The 24337-nt window shown below is 43.6% G+C and overlaps 1 protein-coding gene across 4 annotated transcripts in view; it reads left to right on the top strand.

The window, feature by feature from the left end:
• Positions 1 to 24337, top strand: part of PRIM2 (DNA primase subunit 2) — a 278681-nt gene that overhangs the window by 54686 nt on the left and 199658 nt on the right. For 3 of the 4 annotated variants that reach the window (XM_054024331.1, XM_054024330.1, XM_054024332.1), the window contains exons 6-7: positions 10796 to 10891; positions 16270 to 16407. In XM_054024331.1, coding sequence (XP_053880306.1) covers positions 10796 to 10891; positions 16270 to 16407 — 234 coding nt within the window. The remainder of the gene's footprint in view (positions 1 to 10795; positions 10892 to 16269; positions 16408 to 24337) is intronic. The other variant, XM_054024333.1, reaches the window with a different exon arrangement.

The following is a 24337-nucleotide window of genomic DNA, read 5'->3' as shown; positions in this document are numbered from 1 at the left end:
AAATTTGAATTTGAATTCCTTTTCCTGTCTGGCCAGTTTGAATCTCATTTCCTGTCTGGACATCGTGGCGAGCTCAGCAGCACTGGCAACGATGCAGAGCTCTCCAGCAGTGATGGCCGTGCAATCTCAGAATAGAAAGAGGGCCCCAGCATGGACTGATCGGGAAGTCTTGGATCTCATCGCTGTGTGGGGCGATGAGTCCGTGCTTTCCGAGCTGCGATCCAAAAGACGGAATGCAAAGATCTACGAGAAGATCTCTAAAGACATGGCAGAGAGAGGATACAGCCGGGATGTAACGCAGTGCCGCGTGAAAATCAAGGAGCTGAGACAAGGCTACCAGAAGACCAAAGAGGCAAACGGACGCTCCGGATCCCATCCCCAGACATCCCGTTTCTACGAGGCACTGCATTCCATCCTCGGTGCGGCCGCCACCACTACCCCACCAGTGACCGTGGACTCTGAGGATGGGATAGTGTCCACGGCTGGATCCTCGGACATGTTAGCGGACGGGGAAGATGAGGAAGGAGATGAGGAGGACGAGGCAGTCGACAGCGCTCACAACGCTGATTTCCCCGACAGCCAGGATCTCTTCATCACCCTTACAGAGATCCCCTACCAACCCTCCCCAGCTGTTACCCCGGACACAGAATCTGGGGAAGGATCAGCCAGTAAGTGTTGTAAAAATCTAAACATTTATTTGTAACAGAACAGGAATATTAACAATTTAAAAAATGGGTTTCTCATGATTAGTTTGATTAGCTTAACGGTTCAGTCATGGGCAGTGCAACTATTGAAAAAAAATCTAGCAATGTCCGGTTTTGCATGATTGTCCTGCCCAAGCCGCTCTACTGGTTAGTCACTGCTACAGCAGCTACAGTAAAATGCGGTCTATATGTCCGGGGATGGAGCAGAAATCCTCCTGTGACATCTCGAGGAAGCTCTCCTGGAGGTAATTGGAAATCCGCTGCATTAGGTTCTTGGGGAGAGCGGCCTTATTGGGTCCTCCGTAGTAGGACACGTTGCCACGCCACGAGACTATCAAGTACTCTGGAATCATTGCTCTGCACAGCATGGCGGCATACGGCCCTGGTCTTTGCAGGCTTTCCCGGAGCATTCTCTCTTTCTCGCTGTCAGAGATCCTCATGAGGGTGATGTCGCTCATGATGACCTGCTTTGAATGAGGTAGGGGAATGTTAGTGTTGGGACTGCTTTGCCGTTCCTTTACAGAACTGTAACCGCTGGTTTGCAGCCACGCGGTGGAGGCGGGAGAGGGGCAGCCGAAAGGGATCGTTCCCGGGGACAGCCGCGAGGGTGTGGGACAGGAGCAGACTTCCTGCTTGCCGAATTGCTGGCAGCAGGGACCGACATTGATTTCAATGTGAAATGAGGCCATTGCTAATATTAAAGTTTTAAGCTGCCACAAGTCTACGGCTTACCATGTCTGCCTGCAACAGAAATTCCGTTCTCCTGAGAGGCTTCTCAAATGTGCTGTAGAAGACCCCAGGCACTGAATGCGAAGGCCGAGAATTCGACCTTGTGCTGAGTGCGCATGTGATAGGTGCTGTGCATGGTCTTGTTCACAGAGAAAGACTATGTTCTTTGTTCACAACTACATTTATCTTTCTGAGGAATTCACTCCCTTTTTCCCATTCCCACAGCCCCATCTGCGACTGTCTCACAACCTAGCCTGTCATCACACTCCCAGAGGCTAGCGCGGATTAGGCATAAGAAGAAGAGGACACGGGAGGACATGTTCTCGGAGCTTATAGCCTGCTCCAGAGCCCAGGCAGCACAGCAGACCCAGTGGCGGGAGAACTTGACCCGAATGCACCAAGCCAACATGGATCGGGAGGAGAGGTGGCGTCAGGAAGACCAGCAGGCGACTCAAACCCTGCTTGGACTAATGAGGGAGCAAACGGACACGCTCCGGCGCCTTGTGGATGTTCTGCAGGAACGGAGGCAGGAGGACAGAGCCCCGCTGCAGTCCATCTCTAACCGCCCTCCCCCGCCACCAAGTCCCATACTCCCCTCACCCAAAGTGCACAGAAGGAGAGGCGGCAGAGTCCCTGCTAACTCTCACTCCACCCCTGCAGAGAGCTCGAGCAGCAGAAGGCTCTCATTCCCCAAAATTTGACAAGTTCTTTCCTTCCCGCCTGACACAAGCCCCCGTCCAAGTTTCACTTTCCCAGTTCCATGTTTGGTTGATAATAAAAAATACGTTTCTGTTAACTACTGTTTCCATCATGTTCTTTTGGAGGAGGGGGGGATAGGGGGTTGGTAATTCGACAGGACAGTCACCTTTGGCAGGGTATATAGTCGGGGGCAGGCACAGCAGCAGGGCACATACATAGTGCAGTGATGCAGTGACTAGTTACCCTGGTTAGTCTGGGAGGTTGTTTTCATGTTATGTGGTGGGGGGTGGGTTGCTCTGTGACTTTGTGGCAGGGGAGGGCAGTTACAGATCTTAAGCGGCGGTCCTTAGGCAGGATCACAGAGCCACACAGCAGGGGATCTGTAACCGTCCTCCCCCTGCCACAAAGTCACATAGACCCCCCCATACACACAGTCCCTATCAGGAGGGGTGACAGGCTCCGTTGAAACAACCATCCCACCGCAGCGGAGCCTGTCAATCCTTGAGTTTAGAAGCTGCATTCGCGCCACTACAGTACACCCGCTCCGCACCACAGTCTGCGTCCCAGTTTTAAAAAATTCCCGCGAATACAGTATTAAAGAAAACGGTGTGCTTTAACAAAGTAGAACTATTTTTATTTTGAAACGTGTGTTGGAAGTGGGGTGAAGGGGGTATGTAACTGGATAGGATAGTCAACATTAACTGGGTAAAGAAACGGGGGCAGGTTTAGCTTCTCAATACACAAACTTTAAAGTCACAGGTTACCCTGCTCACTCAGGAACTTTGCTTTCAAAGCCTTCCGGATGCACAGCGCTTCCCGCTGGTCTCTTCTAATCGCCCGGCTGTCTGGCTGTGAGTAATCAGCAGCCAGGCTATTTTCCTCAACCTCCCACCCCGCCATAAAGGTCTCCCCCTTGCTCTCACAGAGATTGTGGAGCACACAGCAAGCTGCAATAACAATGGGGATATTGGTTTCGCTGAGATCACAGCGAGTCAGTAAGCTTCTCCATCTCCCCTTGAGACGTCCAAAAGCACACTCCACCACCATTCTGCACTTGCTCAGCCGGTAGTTGAAGAGTTCTTTTTCAGTGTCCAGGGCGCCAGTATAGGGCTTCATGAGCCAGGGCATTAGCGGGTAGGCTGGGTCCCCGAGGATGACTATAGGCATCTCCACATCCCCAAGAGTTATTTTGTGGTCCGGGAAGTAAATACCTTGCTGCAGCCGTCTAAACAGACCAGAGTTCCTGAAAACACGAGCGTCATGAACCTTGCCCGGCCATCCCACGTAGATGTTGGTAAAACGTCCCCTGTGGTCCACCAGTGCTTGCAGCACCATGGAAAAGTAGCCCTTTCTGTTAATGTACTGGCTGGCCTGGTGTTCCGGTGCCAGGATAGGGATGTGAGTTCCATCTATGGCCCCACCGCAGTTTGGGAATCCCATCGCTGCGAAGCCATCTATGATCGCCTCCACGTTTCCCAGGGTCACTACCTTTGGCAGCAGTACATCAACGATTGCCTTGGCTACTTGCATCACAACAACCCCCACGGTAGATTTGCCCACCCCAAACTGGTTCGCGACTGACCGGTAGCTGTCTGGCGTTGCAAGCTTCCACAGGGCTATGGCCACTCGCTTCTGGACAGTCAGGGCTGCTCGCATCTGGGTGTCATTGCGCTTCAGGGCAGGGGACAGCAACTCACAAAGTTCCAGGAAAGTTCCCTTCCGCATGCGAAAGTTTCGCAGCCACTGGGATTCATCCCAGACCTGCAGCACTATGCGGTCCCACCACTCAGTGCTTGTTTCCCGTGCCCAGAATCGCCGTTCCACGGCATCAACATGACCCATTGCCACCGTGATGTTCTCGGCGCTGGGTCCCCTGCTTTCTGAGAGGTCTGTGCTACTCTCAGACTTCAGGCCATCACCGCGTTGACGTAGCCTCCTCGCCTGACTTTTCTGCATCTGCCTCAGGGAAAGGTGTATGATAAGTTGCGAGGCGTTGAGAGCGGCCACAACTGCAGTGATGGTTGCAGCAGGCTCCATGCTCGCAGTGCTGTGGCGTCCGCGCTGTCACTGACTAGAAAAGTGCGCGAACTGATTTCCCGCCGGCGCTTTCAGGGAGGGAGGGCGGGAGTGATGGACGGATGACGACAGTTACCCAAAAGCACCCTGGACACATTTTTTTTACCCAGAAGGCATTTGCGGCTCCACCCAGAATTCCAATGGGCAGCGGGGACTCCGGGAACTGTGGGATAGCTGACCACAGTGCACCACTTCCAATGTCGACGCTTTCCCCGTTAGTGTGGACTCACAAAGTCGAATTACTGTCCTTAGTGTGGACACACACGTTCGACTTTGCAATATCGATTCCAAAAATTCGATTTAAGTAAAATCGAACTACTCTCGTAGTGTAGACAAGGCCTTAGGTTCAAAGTACAGCAAACAAAGATAAACACTCTAGTAAAAGGTACATTTACAAGTTGAGAAAACAAAGGAAAACTAAGACGCCTTGCCTGGCTTTTTACTTACAAGTTTGAACTATGAGAGACTTGTTTAGAAAGATGTGGAGAACCTGGATTGATGTCTGGTCCCTCTCAGTCCCAAGAGTGAACGAACTCCCAAACAAAGAGCACAAACAAAAGCCTTCCCCCCGCAAAGATTTGAAAGTATCTTGTCCCCTTATTGGTCCTTTGGGTCAGATGCCAGCCAGGTTACCTGAGCTTCTTAACCCTTTACAGGGAAAAGGATTTTGGAGTCTCTGGCCAGGAGGGATTTTATAGTACTGTACACAGGACAGTTGTTACCCCCTTCCCTTTATAGTTATGACAAACACCCAGTATTCTGATTTGAAATTGGAATTGCACAATATCAGTATTGTAAATATTAAATAGATTAAAAATGGTCTGAGATCTCAAAACATAAATTAATTGGGAATCATCAATGAGAAGTGATGTGTCTTGTGGGCAGGGGAGGTGTTTCAGGGCCTGGCTCTCTGCCCAGTGCTATTTCATATTTTTACCAGTGATCTGCAAGAAAAATGCAAAAACATTGCTGACAGCTTGTCGTTGACCTATAGATTGGTGGAGTGGTAAATAATGATGTGAGTAAGCCATTAATAGAGGGATGTGGATAGCTTGTGAAATTGGGTGCAGACAATCAGCACTTTTTTTTTAAATAAGGGCAAATTAAGAAGGGCAATACAATTCTGATACACATGATTTTATGAAAAATAGATCTTACTGAACAAACGTGATATCATTTTTTGCGATTACAAGTTTGGTTGGCAAAGGTAAATCTTTTGACATAATATACTTGGACTAGTGTAAGAGACAAGGTAGGTGAGGTAATATCTTTTATTGGATCAACTTCTGTTGGTGGAAGGTACAAGCTTTTGAGTTACACAGGACACTCCTTTACTTTGGGGGAGAAGGAAATCAGTTTTTGAGCTAAATACAAGTTGACAGATTGTCAAGTATAAGGGGTAAAGCATGTCATAGGAGGCCACTTGAAATGAAGTAGATCAGCGGTTCTCAAACTTCACTGCACTGCAACCCCTTTCTGACAACAAAAATCACTACATGACCCTAGGGGTGGAGTGGGGTGGAGCCAGAGACCTTGGGCTTCAGCCCGGGGCGGTGAGGTCCAGGCTTTGGCTTCAGTCTCAGGCCCCAGTAGGTCTAACGCTGGCCCTGGCGACGTCACTAAAATGAGGTTGTGACCAGGGCCGGCTCTGGCTTTCTGGCCACCCCAAGCAAAAAAGAAAAAACCGCAGCGGCCAGAACAGCAAAGCAAAAAAAAAAAAAAAAAAAAACCCAAAACCTGTGGGGGGACTCCCTGCCCTGCAGATGTGCCCCAGCTAGCAGGGGGAGAGAGAAAAGGGGGGCTGCCAGGGCTTCAGCGGGGCGCTACCATGCGGCCCCTCCTGTCGTGCCCCCTGCCGGGAGGGCTCCGCACCACTCTGGTCGGCTGGGAGGGAAGGACGCGGGCTGCCCTGCCGGACTTGCTACAGGGTGCTCCCGTCCTCCACGCTGCTGCCCCCCACAGGGCAGCCGGAGCGGAACAACAACAAAAAAAATGCGGCCGTGCCGCCCTAGGATTGGGCGGAATGCCGCCTCCTACAAGCTGCCGCTCCAAGCACCAGCTTGCTCGGCTGGTGCCTGGAGCCGGCCCTGGTTGTGACTCACTTTGGGGTTCCGACCCACAGTTTGAGAACCGCTGAAGTAGGCAATTGAGGGTTAGATTGCTGTGCATAAGGGTTTTGAAGTGGGCAATTAAGAGCCAGCAGGCAGTGGGGTATGTTACAGATTGTTTTAATGAATCAGTGTCCCTGTTGATTCCATGGTTAGTGTCTTACAGAGTTATGAATTTAAGTTTCCAATCTCGCCCTTTGAAGATATTGTTGTACGGGTTTCCTTTGAGGACATGTATTGATAGATCAGATACGGATCTTTTATGGTTTTATGGCTCATTACAACAATTTGTAACACATCCCACTGCCTGTTAACTCTTAACTGCCCACTTCAAACCCCTCACACATAACAATTTAACCCTCTATTGCCCACTTCAGTTCAAGTGCCCTCTTACAGCATGCATTATCCCTGATGCTTAACAATCTGTCTCAACTTGTATTTAGCTCAGACACTGATTTCCTTCCTCAGATTTGATCCTGAAGAAGAGCTCTTTGTAGCTCAAAAGCTTGTAGCTTCCACCAACAGAAGTTGGTCCAGTAAAAGATATTATCTTACCTACCTTATCTCTCTCATATCCTGGGACCAACACAGCTACAACAACACTGCAGACAACTATGGATTTCTTTAAGGCATCTAGTTTTTAATCAATTAAAAAATACTCAGCAAACTGACTTCAAACTAATTGTAAATGGGGAATAATCATCTAATGGTTGCATTTCTAGTGGGTTTTCACAAGGACCTGTTCTTGGCTCTGTTGTTTCTGGAAGAAAACAAAAAATAATCGCTGTAGATTTTGCTGATGATACACAATTGCTGGAGTGGTAAATAATTATAATAGCAGGTCAGTTCTACAGAGTGACCTGGATGACTTGGTAAGTTGGGATCACTTGAACAATATATTTTAATACACCTAAATGCTCGATTATACATCTGGGAACCAAGAATGTAGGTTATCCTTACAGAATGGGAGACACTACAGTATCTTAGAATACAGTTTCTCAGAAAAGGACTTAATGCCATGATGCATAACTGACGGAACATGAGTTTGCATGAGATGTGGTAGCGAAGAAAGGAAATGGGATCCTTAGATGTATAAGCAGGAAGATACTTAGCAGAACTAGGAATGTGTTACTGTATCTGATTCTGGAGTCCACACTTCAAAAAGAATGAAAAGCCTGACATAACAATAAAACAAGATGAAAGCTAATTAAGAAAAAATAGAAGCCTCGATGAAGGTAAAATGTTAATCTGAAATTGCCAAAAATATATTTAATTACTTTAATAGATCTGTTGCTGAACACATCTTATATTTTTAGGCTATCAAAATCTTCTGAGTCATTAGACTTCTCCATACGTAATTACATTGCCTTTGTGTCATTTTTCTGACCGAATCTGCTTGCAGCTGTTTTCCTTTACAGATAATGCCTATGGGGAGATATTGGGCTGCTCTGTCTATATCTTGGTATAATCTTAGCCCTGGGAGGTAATTCCTAGATGATTTATCTGATATGCTGGACACAGTGGTCACATCACTTATGTAGAGGGGATTCATTCAGATACTGCTCAAGCCTTTCCCTTGGTGTCCAAGAGACTATTTTAGATGTGTTCTTCAGAGTTTTTATTGAACTCTTCCTTCCTAGCAAAAGGAAAATAATGTTGTGGTTAAATCTTTGTCAACTGCTTAGGTATTTTTCTGTTTTGTACGTATTTTACTTTTGGTCAACAAGCTAGTTACTGTACACAGTTCTTGGGATCAGCTGGACTTTCCATATGCAGTTTTGTAGAGGAGAGATGTGGAAGGGCAATACTACATGCCTAGTTTATTTTGGATTGGGAGTACTTGGTTTTTTAACACATGTAGCAGCTTTTACAGGATGACTAGCTTAATCACCAAAATCTCCAAGAAAGTACAGGTCACAGATATTTAATCACAGCCTTACTTAATGTTCCAACATTTCAGGGTGGGACTGTTTCTATAAAGCATTATGCAAAAACATATTATGCTATATAAATATTTTAATGATGTCTGTGTCAAGCTGTCTGGAGTAGCTTCTAAGCATGAGTGCCAACCTGAAGGCAGACTGTCAAGAAGCAGGGCACAAACCCCAAATTGACTGAGTTCTATACTTAGATTTTACCAACCAACTAACAAGTGTGAACTCAAACACTATAGTAGCCCAACCATGGAGTTACAGACAGTTCTCTTCAGTACTCCGGTCTATCTTGCCACCCAGGCAAGCTTGCCTTTGTGATAGATGGTCTCTTACACCAAAATTCACAATAATATTCAGGTTACTCCCAGTCCCAAAGGATCGCTTACCCTAGGTTATTTGCACCTTAGACCTCACACCAAAGAAAACGCGTATAGCCAGTTCTATAGTGAACGAACTAAAGTTACAGTAACTAAGAAAAAGAAATGAGTTATTTAAAAGGTTAAAGCAGATAAACATACACACACAAATGAGTCAGGTTCCAAAAGGTCATAGAAACTCCTGTGATGTGTAAGCTTTCTATGTCCTCTAGAGCTGACACAAGCCAAGCAACTTGGGGAGCCCTTGCTTAGAAATATTGTCCTCTCAAAATTCCAAGCAGCTTAGTGATACAATTCCTTCCTGTCATGGATTTTTATTCCCTTCTCCCAGAGTTCATACTGATGGGACAGGTGTTTGCACCCCTCTCCTCTTCATGGGTGTGTTGTTTGGGCATCAACCTTTGATATTTCACAATGGCTCATTTGGTTTCAATGGGTCTTCTTGAGTGCAGGACTAGCACTTTAATTAATGCTTCTTTCCCATTTGGTGAGTTACATGTTAGAGAGGTTTACAATGCAAACACTCTATATAACTTTATACCATGTGATACACATGTTATAAGTGAGATCAATACATTCAGCATCCTACAAGCGTTTCATCAAGTCTAAACACATTCTTATAAACTTAACATCTATTTTATCAATGCTAACCCACAGGGTGAGCCAGATTGGTTTCTAGCTATGCATTTGTCAGTGTTGAGTGAGACCTAGGGGCCTTGACATAAGCTGGCTGCCCACAAACCTAAACTAGTAGACCTCACTACAGGCTTACTAGCAAACCTGGATTTAAATAATTGATCTTAATATGTTCTGTTATAACTTCCTGTTTTCCTTGAGAGGTTCCCATTGGTTGGTATAACCATTAAAACATTGATTTGATTTACAATTAAATATAGCTTTTATATTAGTTTAGTTCATCTTACTAACCAGGAGGATGCACTGTAGCTATACACACTTATTTAAGCAAGTATATAGCTTTAGCTTAACAAATATTTATTTAAATTTTAATTGCTAAGTTTTTTTGTTATATTAAAATGTATTTATTATTTGAATAACTTTTAGTCATCATTTGTGTTAGCCTGCATCAGACTGGAAATTGGAATTAAATTAACCACACAAAATGAATATCTTTAAATTGTTTTGTTTGCGAAACAAAACTATTTCAAATATGCTGGATACATAAGAAAAAAATAAAAATTATTTCTGCTAAGATTTTCCATGTGACAACTGAAAGTACTGACATTTGGGGGGAAAAAGTACAGTGCCAGATTTCACTACATTGTAAAGACTGAAAATGGTACAGATACTTAATGCAGTACAGGGTATATAGTGCCATGTTTATAAAGTTTGACCTTAAAAGTTAGCTGAATATAGTTTTCCCCTGATTCTACAAATGCAGAAGCAGACGTTAACTCATTAAATGTGAAAAATCATTGGAATTGTAGTACATTGTAATGAATTTAGGCCTTAACAATAGTTGTAATAAATTCAACTGTGGTTTTTAATAATTTTTTTAAATCAACCTTTGTCCTTCAAAAGACATCTGATTTCACACTATGATCTGCAGTGGAAATGACTGGGGTAAAAGTGGAAAGGAAAACCAAACTCTGAGTACCTTTCAATGCTTTCTTTCTGATTCACGCTGTCCCTAGCTGTTCCAAGCAGACATTGACTATTTGTGTATGTCTACACAGGGATTTAAGAAAACCCTGCGGTTGGCCGGGTCAGCTGACTCTGACTCCCGGGTTTTGGGCTCCAGGGTTGAAAAATTGCCCTGTAGATGTTTAGGCTCATGATGAAGCCCAGGCTCTGAGACCCTGCTAGTGTTGAGGGTTCCAGAGCCAAACATCTACACAGCAACTTTTAGTCCTGCAGTCTGAGCCCCGCCAAGGGGCTTTTATCACCGTGTAGATGTACCCTTAATTGAGCTTTGTCCTCCTCTGAATTCTTCCCACTCATGTTTTACTGTTCAGATGTTTGCCAGGTAACACTTTCATACCAATTTTGTGGTGATCTTTTTGTTGGTCCCCTAGTTATTTTGTTTTTTCCCAAACTGAAAGGATATCATACTTATTATTACTGAAAACATAAACTCTTGTTTAGCTCATGTAAAGAAATGGAATCTAAAATGTATAATCAGTTTAAAAACACAACTGTTTTTATTTTAGATTAGCAAAGAAGTGAAAGAAAAACTTGCTGTCCAACTGCTAAATTCAACTCCTGGCCTCAGTGGAGCTAAAGTAGAAGAACTGGAATTTTATAAGGTAAACTAGAGCTGATGGAAATTGTGTAACAATATGTTGTAAATGTAAATGTCACAATTGCATGTTGTCTCCACCTCCTTAAACTAGGGATGTAAAATGTTAACTGGTTAACTGGTAAGCATTAGTCTAAACGGTTAACCCACCTTAACCGTTAACCCGCGGACTGGCCGGCCCAGCAGCCCTGCACTGCCCGGAGCATGCCCAGCCCTGGCCGTGCTGGCTGGCCGGCTCTTTAATCGGTTAACCGTTTAAACGAAATATTTTTTAATTGTTTAAATGGTTAACTTTTAAAACAATATTTATATCCCTACCTTAAAACCTAAGGTTCCCAACTTTAGGTTATGTGGTTCAACTGTTCCCTATTGATTCTGATATTTGAATTATCTGGTGCTTAGGAGCTCCTGTTTCTAGCAGGAAGAATTTTTAGGATGAGGAAATCCTTTACTAATGGGAAGTGGAGTGTAGTCATTGATTGCAGATTACAGTGTCTTTCCACCTGACTGGTCAAACTGGTTTTCTGACTTCAGTCTTTCATCTATTGTACTTTTCCCTTTCCTTTCTTTTCATAGAATCATAGAAATGTACAGCTGGAATGGACCTTGAGAGATCATGAAGTCCAGTCCCCCGCACTGAGGCAGGACCAAGTAAACCTAGACTATCCTTGACAAGTGATTGTCCAACCTCTTAAAAACCTCCAATGATGGGGATTTCACAACCTCCCATGGAAGTCTGTTCCAGAGCTGAACTACCCTTATAGTTAGAAAGTTTTACCTAATATCTAGCCTTTAAATCTCCCTTGCTGCAGATTAAGCCTATTACTTTTGTCTTTCCTCCCGTGCACAGTGAGAACAATCGATCGCAGTCCTCTCTGTAACAGCCCTTAACATATCTGAAGACTCTTATCAGGTCCCCTCTCAGTCTTCTTTTCTCAAGAATAAACATGCCCAGTTTTTTAATTTTTCCTCATAGGTCAGGTTTTCTATACCTTTTAGTCTTTTTGTTGCTCTTCTTTGGACTCTTTCCAATTTTCCATATCTTTCCTAAAGTGTGGGGCCCAGAACTGGTCCACAGTAGTTCACCTGAGGCCTCACCAGTGCTGAGTAGAATAGGACAATTATCTCTCTTGTCTTACATACAACACTTCTGCTACTACTCCCCAGAATAACATTTTAAAGCATATTCTCCACTCCCATTATCCATGTCATTAATAAAAATATTGAATAGTACCGGACACAGGACTGACTACAGTGGGACCGCACTAGATACGTCATCGCAGTTTGACAGCGAATCATTGATAACTACTTTTTGAGTACGGTCTTTCAACCACTTGTGTACTCACCTTATAGTAATTTCATTTAGACCGCATTTCCCTAGCTTGCTGATGAGAATGTCATATGTGACTGTGTCAAAAGCCTTACTAAAATAAATATATATCATGTCTACTGCTTCCTCCCTATCCATCAGACCGGTAACCCTATCAAAGAAAGAAATTAGGTTTGTTTGGCATGATTTGTGCTTTACAAATCCATGTTGGCTATTCTTTATAGCCCTGTTATCCTCTAGATATCTACAAATTGATTGTTTAATAATTTGTTCCAATATCTTCCCAGGGATTGAAGTTAGGCTGACGAGGCTATATTTCTTTGGATCCTCTTGTTTTCCTATGTAAAGACAGTTACTATGTTTGCCCTTCTCCAATTCTTTGGGACCCCATCTGTACTCCATGAGTTCTCAAAGATAAATGCTAATGGTTCCGAGATTGCTTCAGCTAATTCCTTAAGTACCCTAGGATGAATTTTATCAGGCCCTGCTGATTTGAGTATATCTAACTTTTATTTAAATATTCTTTAATCTGTTCTTTCCCTCTTTTTCTTCTCTGCCAGTCAAGACACTCACAGAATCTTTCAGCATCATCCCCTCTCACTCTGAAATGCTTTTAGTAGAGAATCAAAGACCCTCCTTGGTTTTCCACAATTGCAAGGATAGTTGACTCTGCTTACCGCACCTCACATCTCAGGTCTGAAGAAGAGCTATTTGACCCTCTGCAGGCTTGAGCAGCTTGGTGGTGGAAATGAGATAGGTCTCAACATCTCAGGCTCCGCTTAGAGGAAGTTGCCAAGACCATCACCTACCAGAACCCTGGTGTCAGGCTAGCAAAGAAGTGCCTCCAATAACTCCCTTCTTCTCTTCTCTTCCCTTCCCCAGCAAAGATTTGGGACTGGGGCAGACAGCGATACTGCCATCTCCCCCCAGTTTGGACTTGGGTGGCTAGAAAATCCAGGGAGTAGCAGCAGTATAGAATCATAGAATATCAGGGTTGGAAGGGACCTCAGGAGGTCATCTAGTCCAACCCCCTGCTAAAGCAGGACGAATCCCCAGACAGATTTTTGCCTCAGATCCCTAAATGGCCCCCTCAAGGATTGAGCTCACAACCCTGGGTTTAGCAGGCCAATGCTCAAACCACTGAGCTATATCCGCCCCAACATGAGCAACTTACATCAAAGGTGGTAATCTGCTTATTGAGAGCCCTTGTCTAAAGTGTATTTACCTCTAGTGAATAGACTAAGAAGTGGGGGAAGACATTGGCAGTACTCTGCAAAGGCACTGAGAAAACTTCAGTCATGGCCAGATGGGTCCAGACAGTGTTAAACAAAGGACACATAAATTCAACAAACTTCTACATTAACTTTGATTCTTCCATTTCCATGTTCCTTCCTTCCTATTCCCCACGAAGACAGTCAGGCTTAGAAAAATTATCTTGTAACTTGAAGTCTGTAAAACGCAGTGAATCCTGTCCTTTATCCTAAATGGTTCAGAATGGCTCTCTCTGCTTTGTGATAGCAAAAACATTTGGAGGAGATGAACTGAACATCAACTTCTGAATGGTCAATGAATACATTCTGAAAAGGCATTTCAGAATAAAAATTCTTGCGGTGGGAAGCTGGATTTGGCTTTTCTGGGACTGGTCAGAAACCTGGTTCTGGCATCTCTAATAGCTCATGCATTTGCACTGGGTTCAGTCAGAGGAAGAGATCATGATTTTTACCCCAGGTCATCCCCTTGGTGGTATTTTTGAAATTTCATACTACAGTTGTGCTTCGGGGAGAAGGAACAGGATTTTGTGAAGGTTTCTGAAGTTTTTATTTTGTTCTGAAACATCTGTATTTCCTTCCCATGGACTGTTTATATATATTTCTGGAATTTCCAATCCTGAAAGTAGTTCCTAGCTGCAGTAAATTCCTTCAGTCAGTGAGGGAGCTCACAGATGTTATGAGTAGGTGACAGAAGAAAACCTATTCTTTACATGCTTACTTATTGCTTGTGTTGTTAGGACCCAATTTGTAACAATCCAACCAGTGGCAGAGGTTGTAGGGAGCCTCCTATCACTTGTATGTGGAGTTATGAGATGCTGTTTGTGTTCTTGGACTTCTCTCATGTGCTGGCTTTTTGTGTTCAAATTTATAATATGGGTTTCTTATTTACATAAAGAGTTTCTAAAGCTTTCCAAGTACTATTGGTTAAGTTAGATTTGAAATGGGTGTTTGCAGGATGTCAACTGAGGGGTTTCAAGCTTTCTGCTTTTCAGACCTCCCCATTATAAGGTGGCAGCTTTGAGTCTGTTTTCAGTGTCCAGACACCAAAACAAAATAGTGTGTAAGTTTCATATTTCTTCTTTGAGTGGTCTCTGTATATTCCCACTTGTGGGATCAAGATGCCTGTGCCATATGGGGCCTTCTGGAAAGCATTGTCCATTGGGGCCACTCACCCCTCCTTCTCCCTCCATCCCGCAGGGTTCTGAGGGCATAAAGGGGGAGGACCCCCAAGTGACCTTCAGTTCCTTTCTAACTGCTGAAGGTGCAGAGGGACTTGGATTGCACAGTGTCCTTGATGCTTTCCTCATTGTTTGTTCTTTTTTTTCCTCTTTTTTTCCCCTCCGCTTTTGAGGCAAATTGTGTTAATCAGATTTTTCATTTAAAGAAATGAGAAGATGTCAAGACAAAGGCAAGCTGGGTAGTTGTGGAGGAGCAGGAGAACCAATATATCCCTATGTTCATGAGGGAGGCTTTTCAGATCTACTTGATTAAACTGGTGCTGAGTAAGTTCAGCGTCAGCTTCAAAGATTGTCCCACAGGAGTGGGTTTGTCTGCCTCTTGCATCCCTGCGTGTGGGAGGCATCTCAGGCTTGGCAATGTTGAGGTCCTTAGGTTTGTCCTAAGTATCATACTTTGGTATAGTCAGAGAACATTGTCATCATTCGTAGCAGGCCAAAGCTTCTCTACAATTCATCAGTCTCTAGGAGAAATGTGAGGAACCTGTCGTGGTCCAAAAGTTGTCCTTCTGTTGTACTATGTTGAGCGATTATCACAGTCTCATTGACTTATGGCTGGGCTTGAACCTCTTGGAATTGTCAGTCCTCATCCAGGACAATGGCAGCATCTCTGGCAGATCCTCATGCTGTCTTCATTGCATCATGTTGCACGATTGATACTGCAGCCTGTATTTTTAGCAAAAATATTCCCTCATTAAGACTAGGTTTAGGAGAGCAAGATCTGTTGCTTCTATTCCCTCTTGATCTGGTAATCAGAACTCATGCTTGTTTGGCAGCTCTGCAGTTCTTGTTTACCTAGACCACCTCCACCCCACCTTTCAGGGGATGTACTGCTTGCTAAACTCCAACAAGTGGGAATATGCAGAGTCCACTCAAAAAAATGAATGTTACTTGCCTGTAACCAGAGGGCTTTGAGATGAGCCTCTGCATATTCACACTCCCTGCCCACCTTCCCTACATCTTTGGAGTCTCAGGTTAGAAATTCCTGAATTAGTGTCAGGAATTGAAGGGTTGCTGGGGCCCCTCCCCCTTTTATACCTCAGAACCTTCTAAGATGGGAAGGGCGACTGGCCCCAGAAGGTACTGGAAGCTTGCGGTACAGGTCCCACTTGATCCCACAAATGTGTGTGTATATAGAGGCTCATCTCGAAGAACTCTGGTTACAGGCAAGTAACATTCATTTATTTATAACTTTTAGTCTACCTCTATATTCTCTTAATGATTTAGAATCCAAAGCCAAAATTTTTGAAGTTGGTTACCTAAAGGTAGGTACCTAAAATAAATAAGTGGCCTGACTTATTATTTTCCCTGTGTGCTAAGAGTAGATGTCAGCTTTTCTGAAAACTTAGGACATTTTTATTTTGAAAACTTTGGCTTCAGTTTTTGAGAGTTGTTATTTAAAAACAAACCTTTGTTTCCTGTTAGCAATCCCTTTGTGTAATCTTGAATTGTGTGGATGCTGTGTAACTATAGACTCTATTAATATGACACTTCTCAGTTCAGTGCTATTCTACAGTTTGGTTTCTTTCTCCTCCCATCTCAAATCCAGGTTCCTTTACAGGATGCTATGGATTTGTTTAGAGTAAGAAGAGTTTACCTTCTGAATGCCTTTGCATATGTGCCTCAAACGGACATAGTTGCAATTGTTTTAAATAACTTCAGAACCAAACTGTCTAAGGCCCTTGCGGTAAGTACCCATTTTTTCCTAGCTAGTTTTGTACCTTTGGGACCACTTGTTAATTCACTTGCTGCACAATATCATGCAGCAGCTGGTCAGAACATTTCACCTGGTGGATGTCAGTCTGAAAAATTCCAGCTAAACATTATTAACATTTGCTTGCTGTGCTTAAAGTAAAATAAAATAAAAAAGACTCGTGAGGATAAACTGAAGGAACTTAATTTGAAGTAAAATTGGAACCTTCTGCCAGGGATATTGTTAGGGCAATATCCTTTTTAGAATGTTTAAATGAAGATGCTCATTTGTGATAACTCAGATATTCACTAAGCTTGTGTCTCAGTAACTCCTTTCTTTAGGGCTATAGTTACACTACAGCTTAAGTTGACAAAAGTTATGTTGCTCATTAGCCACCCCCTTGAGTGACATAATTTATGCTATCCAAACCAGTGCTTATGTCGGCAGAAGAGCTTCTTCCATTGACATAGCTACTGCCACTTGTGGGCTGGAGTAATTAAGCCGATGGGAGAGCCCTCTCCCGTTGGCTTAAGTTGTGTTCTTACACAACAGGTGGTCCTGCTCATATCTCCATCCCAAGGGTTTAGCAGTAATTTCTTATGTGGAAAGTAACATAAATCTTACTGAAGATGTTAACCCTGGACGCGACTACCTTTTTTTTTTTTTTTTTTTTAATATTACTCTATTTTGCAGCAATTTTAGGTGTAGATAGGAAGGAAATATGCAGGGAGAGATCTTAAGTGAGAATTACAGTAATACTAATCCCTAACTTGTACCCTTACAACTCCTTTACAGACAAAATAGGTTCTCACTGATGTAGGAGGATTTCACTGAGACCTCAACCCCTCTCCCTCCCCCTCCAATGTAATACTGGAGCACCAAACAAAGTTACCCCTTTTGAAATGGCACCTCTTTTGTCTCCACTCAGCAATACCATTGCATAAAAAGCCCTACCAAGCTATACCTTGAGGTAATTTGTGCTTCCATGCTGTGCCAGGGAAGAGCAGGGAGGGGATAGAATCATAGGATTAGATGCTCTTGGCAAATCATTCTCAGTCCCATCAGCCTGTAGAGGGACCTGGGAGAGCAGTGTCACATCGCCTAATCCCGTCTCATATTTAGAAGCTAGATCTGACCTTAAAATCTATGAATTTGGAGAGTGGTTGAACATAGTTTAGGTTTTCTTTCTCTCACCCCCATGACAGTGGGATGCACCAGAGCATTATATGCAGTATTCCTCTGTCTCTTTTTGGTTTGATTTTTTACATCCTGGTGTTGCTCAGTCTATTCAATTTGAATGAGTAAGCAGAAGTGATAGTAGTCTTCAGAATAAAAGGAGAGGATTGGAGGAAGAGTTTCAAAACCTCGTTTCAGTTGAAAAAACAGACAAATAATAACTGTTCCTATTCTCAGTAACTTGCACTACCATTATAGGTGAGATGGGCCCTGGCCCTACTGCAATACAAATGTGTGGTGAAGAGATCAAATTAAAAAATTGATTTTCTTTACAATATTTATTTAATTTTGCCACACCTCTATTGCCAACCTTTCCTTCATCTTAGATTTTCTTTTCTTTTTTTATTGCATGCAATCACTTCCCTTCTGTACTACTTATGAGGCTTTGGGAATGGAAGCCATTGAACATTGTATTGTATTAAACTTTGTCACTAAGTATTTTAAACTACCATCTATATTTGTGTGTTTGTTTTAGGGGTTGGGAAGACTGAGAATTAAGGGTATTTCATTGCAATAAAAATAACCAAGATGGTAGAATTTAGGAATTGCTGCCATGGAGGGGTCCTGATTATAGATAATATAGAAAATAAGACGATATGCAAAATACTAAAATGTTCTTAAAGCCGTTTTATTCTTAAATTATTGGTATGTTGTAGTCTCAGTTTTAACTTGAGTTTAACGTTTTTGTTTAAACTATTAAAGGCACACAATGAGATCACTGTGGAAGAAGCTCTGTTTGGCATGCAGTTTTTTCATTATAGTAATTCAAGTTTGTAGTCTGATACAATCTGCAGAAGGAGGTATTTGTATTTAATTAACATATAGTGATATATTTTTATGCTAATGCTGCCATTAATGTTGTACAGTATAATTGAAGCCAGAGGCATCCTTATTTTAGTCAATGAGTAACATTCTTGAAAGCTAAGAAGCAGTCTAATTAAAACAGTTTGCCACAAGCGCAATAGTTAAGTGATAACCATTGAAACCTTTTTGCTTTTTCAAAGTCACTGCAGTTTTTGCGTAATATGGGTAATCAAAATGTATAACTGCCTTGTTTTTGTTTGGTGTTGGAGAATAATCTCACATTTTGATAGATATAATATTGCTTTTTGTGATATCATCCGATTTGAATCTTGGTTCTCTTGTATCAAGCCTTAAACTGATTACTTTTTAGTGTGGATTGAAAAAGACTACGTACACATGAAGCAAAACCCTTAAAGGGCACTAGCTCCATAATTGGTATGAATTCTGGAGTTCTCTTTCAAAGCATGCTATGTTTGGAGCAAATTGAGTACAGGATTTGTTTGTGTTTCCATACACTTGATGCTAAAAGGTTCTGATAAAAACACTTGTGTCAGGGACACCTGGTCCCTGATTATTACCGTCATTAAGGGGACCATGTAAAAATAGCTATTGGGTGCAGTGTCTGATCTTAAACTAGAAGGTCATATCTGAGACAAGGTAGCTTCCAGTCTGGGCATGTTTCCATCTCAGATACATGCAAAGCAGGTTGGTTGGCCTTCACTTCATACATTTACAAAGTATTGTTTAGATTTCACCTCTGGTGTGGAATCCTGCTTCAGGGTCTTAGTCCTTCAGAAGTTTTTTTTCTGATGTTGAGGAGCCCATGTCCTCCAACCCTCTAAAGCTTTGTTTCTTTCAGGATGTTGTGTATTTGAATTGAAAATTTTGAAGTGTGTGTAGTAATTAGTCACTGAGCTAGAAAAACTGAGAATAACTCTATAGCCCTGTTGATAGGGCACTCACCTGGGATGCAGAAAATTCAAACTCCCCTGCTTCCAGTGGAAGAGCTGAGCTTTAATTAATAATTAATGGAGATATCCTATCTCCTAGAACTGGAAGGGACCTTGAAAGGTCATCAAGTCCAGCCACCTGCCTTCACTATCAGGACCAAGTACTGATTTTGCCCCAGATCCCTAAATGGCCCCCTCAAGGATTGAACTCACAACCCTGGTTTTAGTAGGCCAATGCTCAAACCACTGAGCTATCCCTCCCTCCTTCAATAGAAAAGACTGAGAGCTGCCCCAGTATACCCCAAAGCCCAGTGATTGGCACACTCTTCTGGGACTGGAGAAGATCCAAGTTCAAATCCCTGGTCCACCTCACGCAGAGGATGGAATTGAACTTGGATCCTGGGAGAGTACTCTAACCACTGGGATAATGGTTGTAAGGCGGGGCGTCACCTGCTCCTGGCTGTTTTGTATGGGTTTAGGTGTGCTCAGAACACCTGGATTGGGTCCAGCAAGCAAGGCAGGTGAGGGAATGACTATGTGAAGAGCCCAGTCTGGATGCATGAAACCTAAATGCCTACAGAGTTAGCTGAGCAGGGGTTTTGACGGTCTCCCTGGTGCCTAAATGTTGGATTTAAGGGCCTAAAGATGCAGTTAGGTGCTTTAGTTGTTTTGTGCATCTAACCCTTAATTTTCATTGTTCTGTTTAAGGTATTTTTCAAACATTGATTTGTGATTGGTTAACTTCTTTTATTCGTGGATCTTTTATTTCCTATCAGGAATGTATTAATGTTCTGAAGATGGTGGTAGCAGTCTTTGTGGCATGTGTCCAATAGTCAGAAGTAATGTCTAGCACCCCGACCCACTACAGTTGTATTTAGGAACCAAAAAGCTCAGCGCTTTGGGGGAGTTTCTCCCTATTTTGTACTAGAGAGAACAAACTTTGGGAGCTGGAATCCTACTAGAATGATATTTTCAGAGAATCAGAACTATAAAATAATTACCCTTTCACATTGAGAGAATAATATAATAGCTTGAGATCTTCAAATGGAAAATACTGTATGATTGCAAGTTTAAAAAAAACAATCAATCGGAATATTAATGCCACAAGCTTTACAACATGTTTAAAGGTGTAATACAAACCAAACGAGGAGAAGCAGTTAACTTAATATTGGCATCTTATTTGACAGTTACTGCTCATTGGAAGGTCCTGCATATCTCTACAATAGATTCCTGGTTTGGAAACGTTTGGTGTAATCCCTCACTGGAGACAATTACCATCCATTAAATAATTTTTATTTTGGGATCTCTGTTACCTTAGTAAGACACTGTATAAGCATCTAAATCCCCCCTCAATGCCCAGTATCACTTGGTTGTGCCTGTCTGCTTCTGTGATCTGTATATTTTAAATGTAACACTGAAACCATGGGTGTTGCATTAATTTTTAGTTATAAAAAAAAGATATTCTAAATCCAATAAGGAGAAATTAGCAAAACCAGGCTTTTTCTGGTACTCCTAGCTAAGATTCTGAAGTAGCAGAAAAATACAAATTCTTAAAGTTTACCAGGATTTGGATGAGGTTCAAGTGTTAACATGTAGAAAAACTGTCATTCTTGAAAGTCTGGAGTTCTGAGGTGCTAGAATACCTTTTGGGTTGAGTACCTCTTAACAGCTTTAGGCAGGATATTAGGAATACCTAGTTGTCATATAGTTCTTTTAATCAATAGATCTTACAAAGGAGGTCAGTATCATTATTCCCATTTTACAGATGGGGAAATTGAGGCATAGATGTGATTTCCCCCCCCCCCCCCCTTGCCCCCAAGATCAGACAGCAGACTGGTGGAGAGTTGGGGTAGAAGAACCCCATTATATGTTAAATTGATAGGTTTGATATTAGGGGAGAGGGATAGCTAGGTTTATAAGACCATTTGATAATCATAGAATCATAGAATATCAGAGTTGGAAGGGACCTCAAGAGGTCATCTAGTCCAACCCCCTGCTCAAAGCAGGACCAATTCCCAGCTAAATCATCCCAGCCAGGGCTTTGTCAAGCCGGGCCTTAAAAACCTCCAAGGAAGGAGACTCCACCACCTCCCTAGGTAACGCACTCCAGTGTTTCACCACCCTCCTAGTGAAATAGTTTTTCCTGATATCCAACCTGGACCTCCCCCACTGCAACTTGAGACCATTGCTCCTTGTTCTGTCATCTGCCACCACTGAGAACAGCCGAGCTCCATCCTCTTTGGAACCCCCCTTCAGGTAGTTGAAGGCTGCTATCAAATCCCCCCTCATTCTTCTCTTCTGGAGACTAAACAATCCCAGTTCCCTCAGCCTCTCCTCATAAGTCATGTGCTCCAGACCCCTAATCATTTTTGTTTCCCTCTGCTGGACTCTTTCCAATTTTTCCACATCCTTCTTGTAGTGTGGGGCCCAAAACTGGACACAGTATTCCAGATGAGGCCTCACCAATGTCGAATAAAGGGGAACGATCACGTTCCTCGATCTGCTGGCAATGCCCCTACTTATACAGCCCAAAATGCCGTTAGCCTTCTTGGCAACAAGAGCACACTGTCGACTCATATCCAGCTTCTCGTCCACTGTGACCCCTAGGTCCTTTTCTGCAGAACTGCTACCTAGCCATTCGGTCCCTAGTCTGTAGCAGTGCATGGGATTCTTCCGTCCTAAGTGCAGGACTCTGCACTTGTCCTTGTTGAACCTCATCAGGTTTTTTTCGGCCCAGTCCTCTAATTTGTCTAGGTCCCTCTGTATCTGATCCCTACCCTCTAGTGTATCTACCACGCCTCCTAGTTTAGTGTCATCTGCAAACTTGCTGAGAGTGCAGTCCACACCATCCTCCAGATCATTAATAAAGATATTAAACAAAACCGGCCCCAGGACCGACCCTTGGGGCACTCCGCTTGAAACTGGCTGCCAACTAGACATGGAGCCATTGATCACTACCCGTTGAGCCCGACGATCTAGCTAGCTTTCTATCCACCTTACAGTCCATTCATCCAGCCCATACTTCTTTAACTTGGCGGCAAGAATACTGTGGGAGACTGTATCAAAAGCTTTGCTAAAGTCAAGGAATAACACATCCACTGCTTTCCCCTCATCCACAGAGCCAGTTATCTCCTCATAGAAGGCAATTAGGTTAGTCAGGCATGACTTCCCCTTGGTGAATCCATGCTGACTGTTCCTGATCACTTTCCTCTCCTGTAAATGTTTCATAATCGATTCCTTGAGGACCTGCTCCATGATTTTTCCAGGGACTGAGGTGAGGCTGACTGGCCTGTAGTTCCCTGGATCCTCCTCCTTCCCTTTTTTAAAGATGGGCACTACATTAGCCTTTTTCCAGTCATCTGGGACCTCCCCCGATCGCCATGAGTTTTCAAAAATAATGGCTAATGGCTCTGCAATCTCACCTGCCAACTCCTTTAGCACCCTCGGATGCAGCGCATCTGGCCCCGTGGACTTGGGCACGTCCAGTTTTTCTAAATAGTCCCGAACCACTTCTTTCTCCACAGAGGGTTGGTCACCTTCTCCCCATGCTGTACTGCCCAGTGCAGCAATCTGGGAGCTGACCTTGTGCGTGAAGACAGAAGCAAAAAAATCATTGAGTACATTAGCTTTTTCCACATCCTCGGTCACTAGGTTGCCTCCCTCATTCAGTAAGGGGCCCACACTTTCCTTGATTTTCTTCTTGTTGCTAACATACCTGAAGAAACCCTTCTTGTTACTCTTAACATCTCTTGCTAACTGCAACTCCAAGTGTGATTTGGCCTTTCTGATTTCACTCCTGCACGCCTGAGCAATATTTTTATACTCCTCCCTGGTCATTTGTCCAATCTTCCACTTCTTGTAAGCTTCTTTTTTGCGTTTAAGGTCAGCAAGGATTTCACTGTTTAGCCAAGCTGGTCGCTTGCCATATTTACTATTCTTTCTACACATCGGGATGGTTTGTTCCTGCAACCTCAATAAGGATTCTTTAAAATACAGCCAGCTCTCCTGGACCCCTTTGCCTTTCATGTTGTTCTCCCAGGGGATCCTGCCCATCTGTTCCCTGAGGGAGTCAAAGTCTGCTTTTCTGAAGTCCAGGGTCTGTATTCTGCTGCTCTCCTTTCTTCCTTGTGTCAGGATCCTGAACTCGACCATCTCATGGTCACTGCCTCCCAGGTTCCCATCCACTTTTGCTTCCCCTACTAGTTCTTCCCTGTTTGTGAGCAGCAGGTCGAGAAAAGCTTTGCCCCTAGTTGGTTCCTCCAGCACTTGCACCAGGAAATTGTCCCCTACACTTTCCAAAAATTTCCTGGATTGCCTGTGCACCGCTGTATTGCTCTCCCAGCAGATATCAGGGTGATTAGAGTCTCCCATGAGAACCAGGGCCTGCGATCTAGCAACTTCTGCTAGTTGCCAGAAGAAAGCCTCATCCACCTCATCCCCCTGGTCTGGTGGTCTATAGCAGACTCCAACCACGACATCACCCTTGTTGCTCACACTTCTCAACTTTATCCAGAGACTCTCAGGTTTTTCTGCAGTTTCATACCGGAGCTCTGAGCAGTCATACTCCTCTCTTACATACAACGCAACTCCCCCACCTTTTCTGCCCTGCCTGTCCTTCCTGAACAGTTTATATTCATCCATGACAGTACTCCAGACATGTGAGTTATCCCACCAAGTCTCTGTTATTCCAATCACATCATAGTTCCCTGACTGTGCCAGGACTTCCAGTTCTCCCTGCTTGTTTCCCAGGCTTCTTGCATTTGTGTATAGGCACTTAAGATAACTCATCGATCGTCCCTCTTTCTCAGCATGAGACAGGAGTCCTCCCCTCTTGCGCTCTCCTGCTTGTGCTTCCTCCCAGGATCCCATTTCCCCACTTACCTCAGGGCTTTGGTCTCCTTCCCCCGGTGAACCTAGTTTAAAGCCCTCCTCAC

Source organism: Malaclemys terrapin, chromosome 3 (assembly GCF_027887155.1).
Source record: "Malaclemys terrapin pileata isolate rMalTer1 chromosome 3, rMalTer1.hap1, whole genome shotgun sequence".
NCBI lineage: Eukaryota > Metazoa > Chordata > Testudines > Emydidae > Malaclemys > Malaclemys terrapin.
The sequence above is the reverse complement of the archived record's forward strand: the minus strand, read 5'-3'. Positions and strand labels throughout refer to the sequence as shown.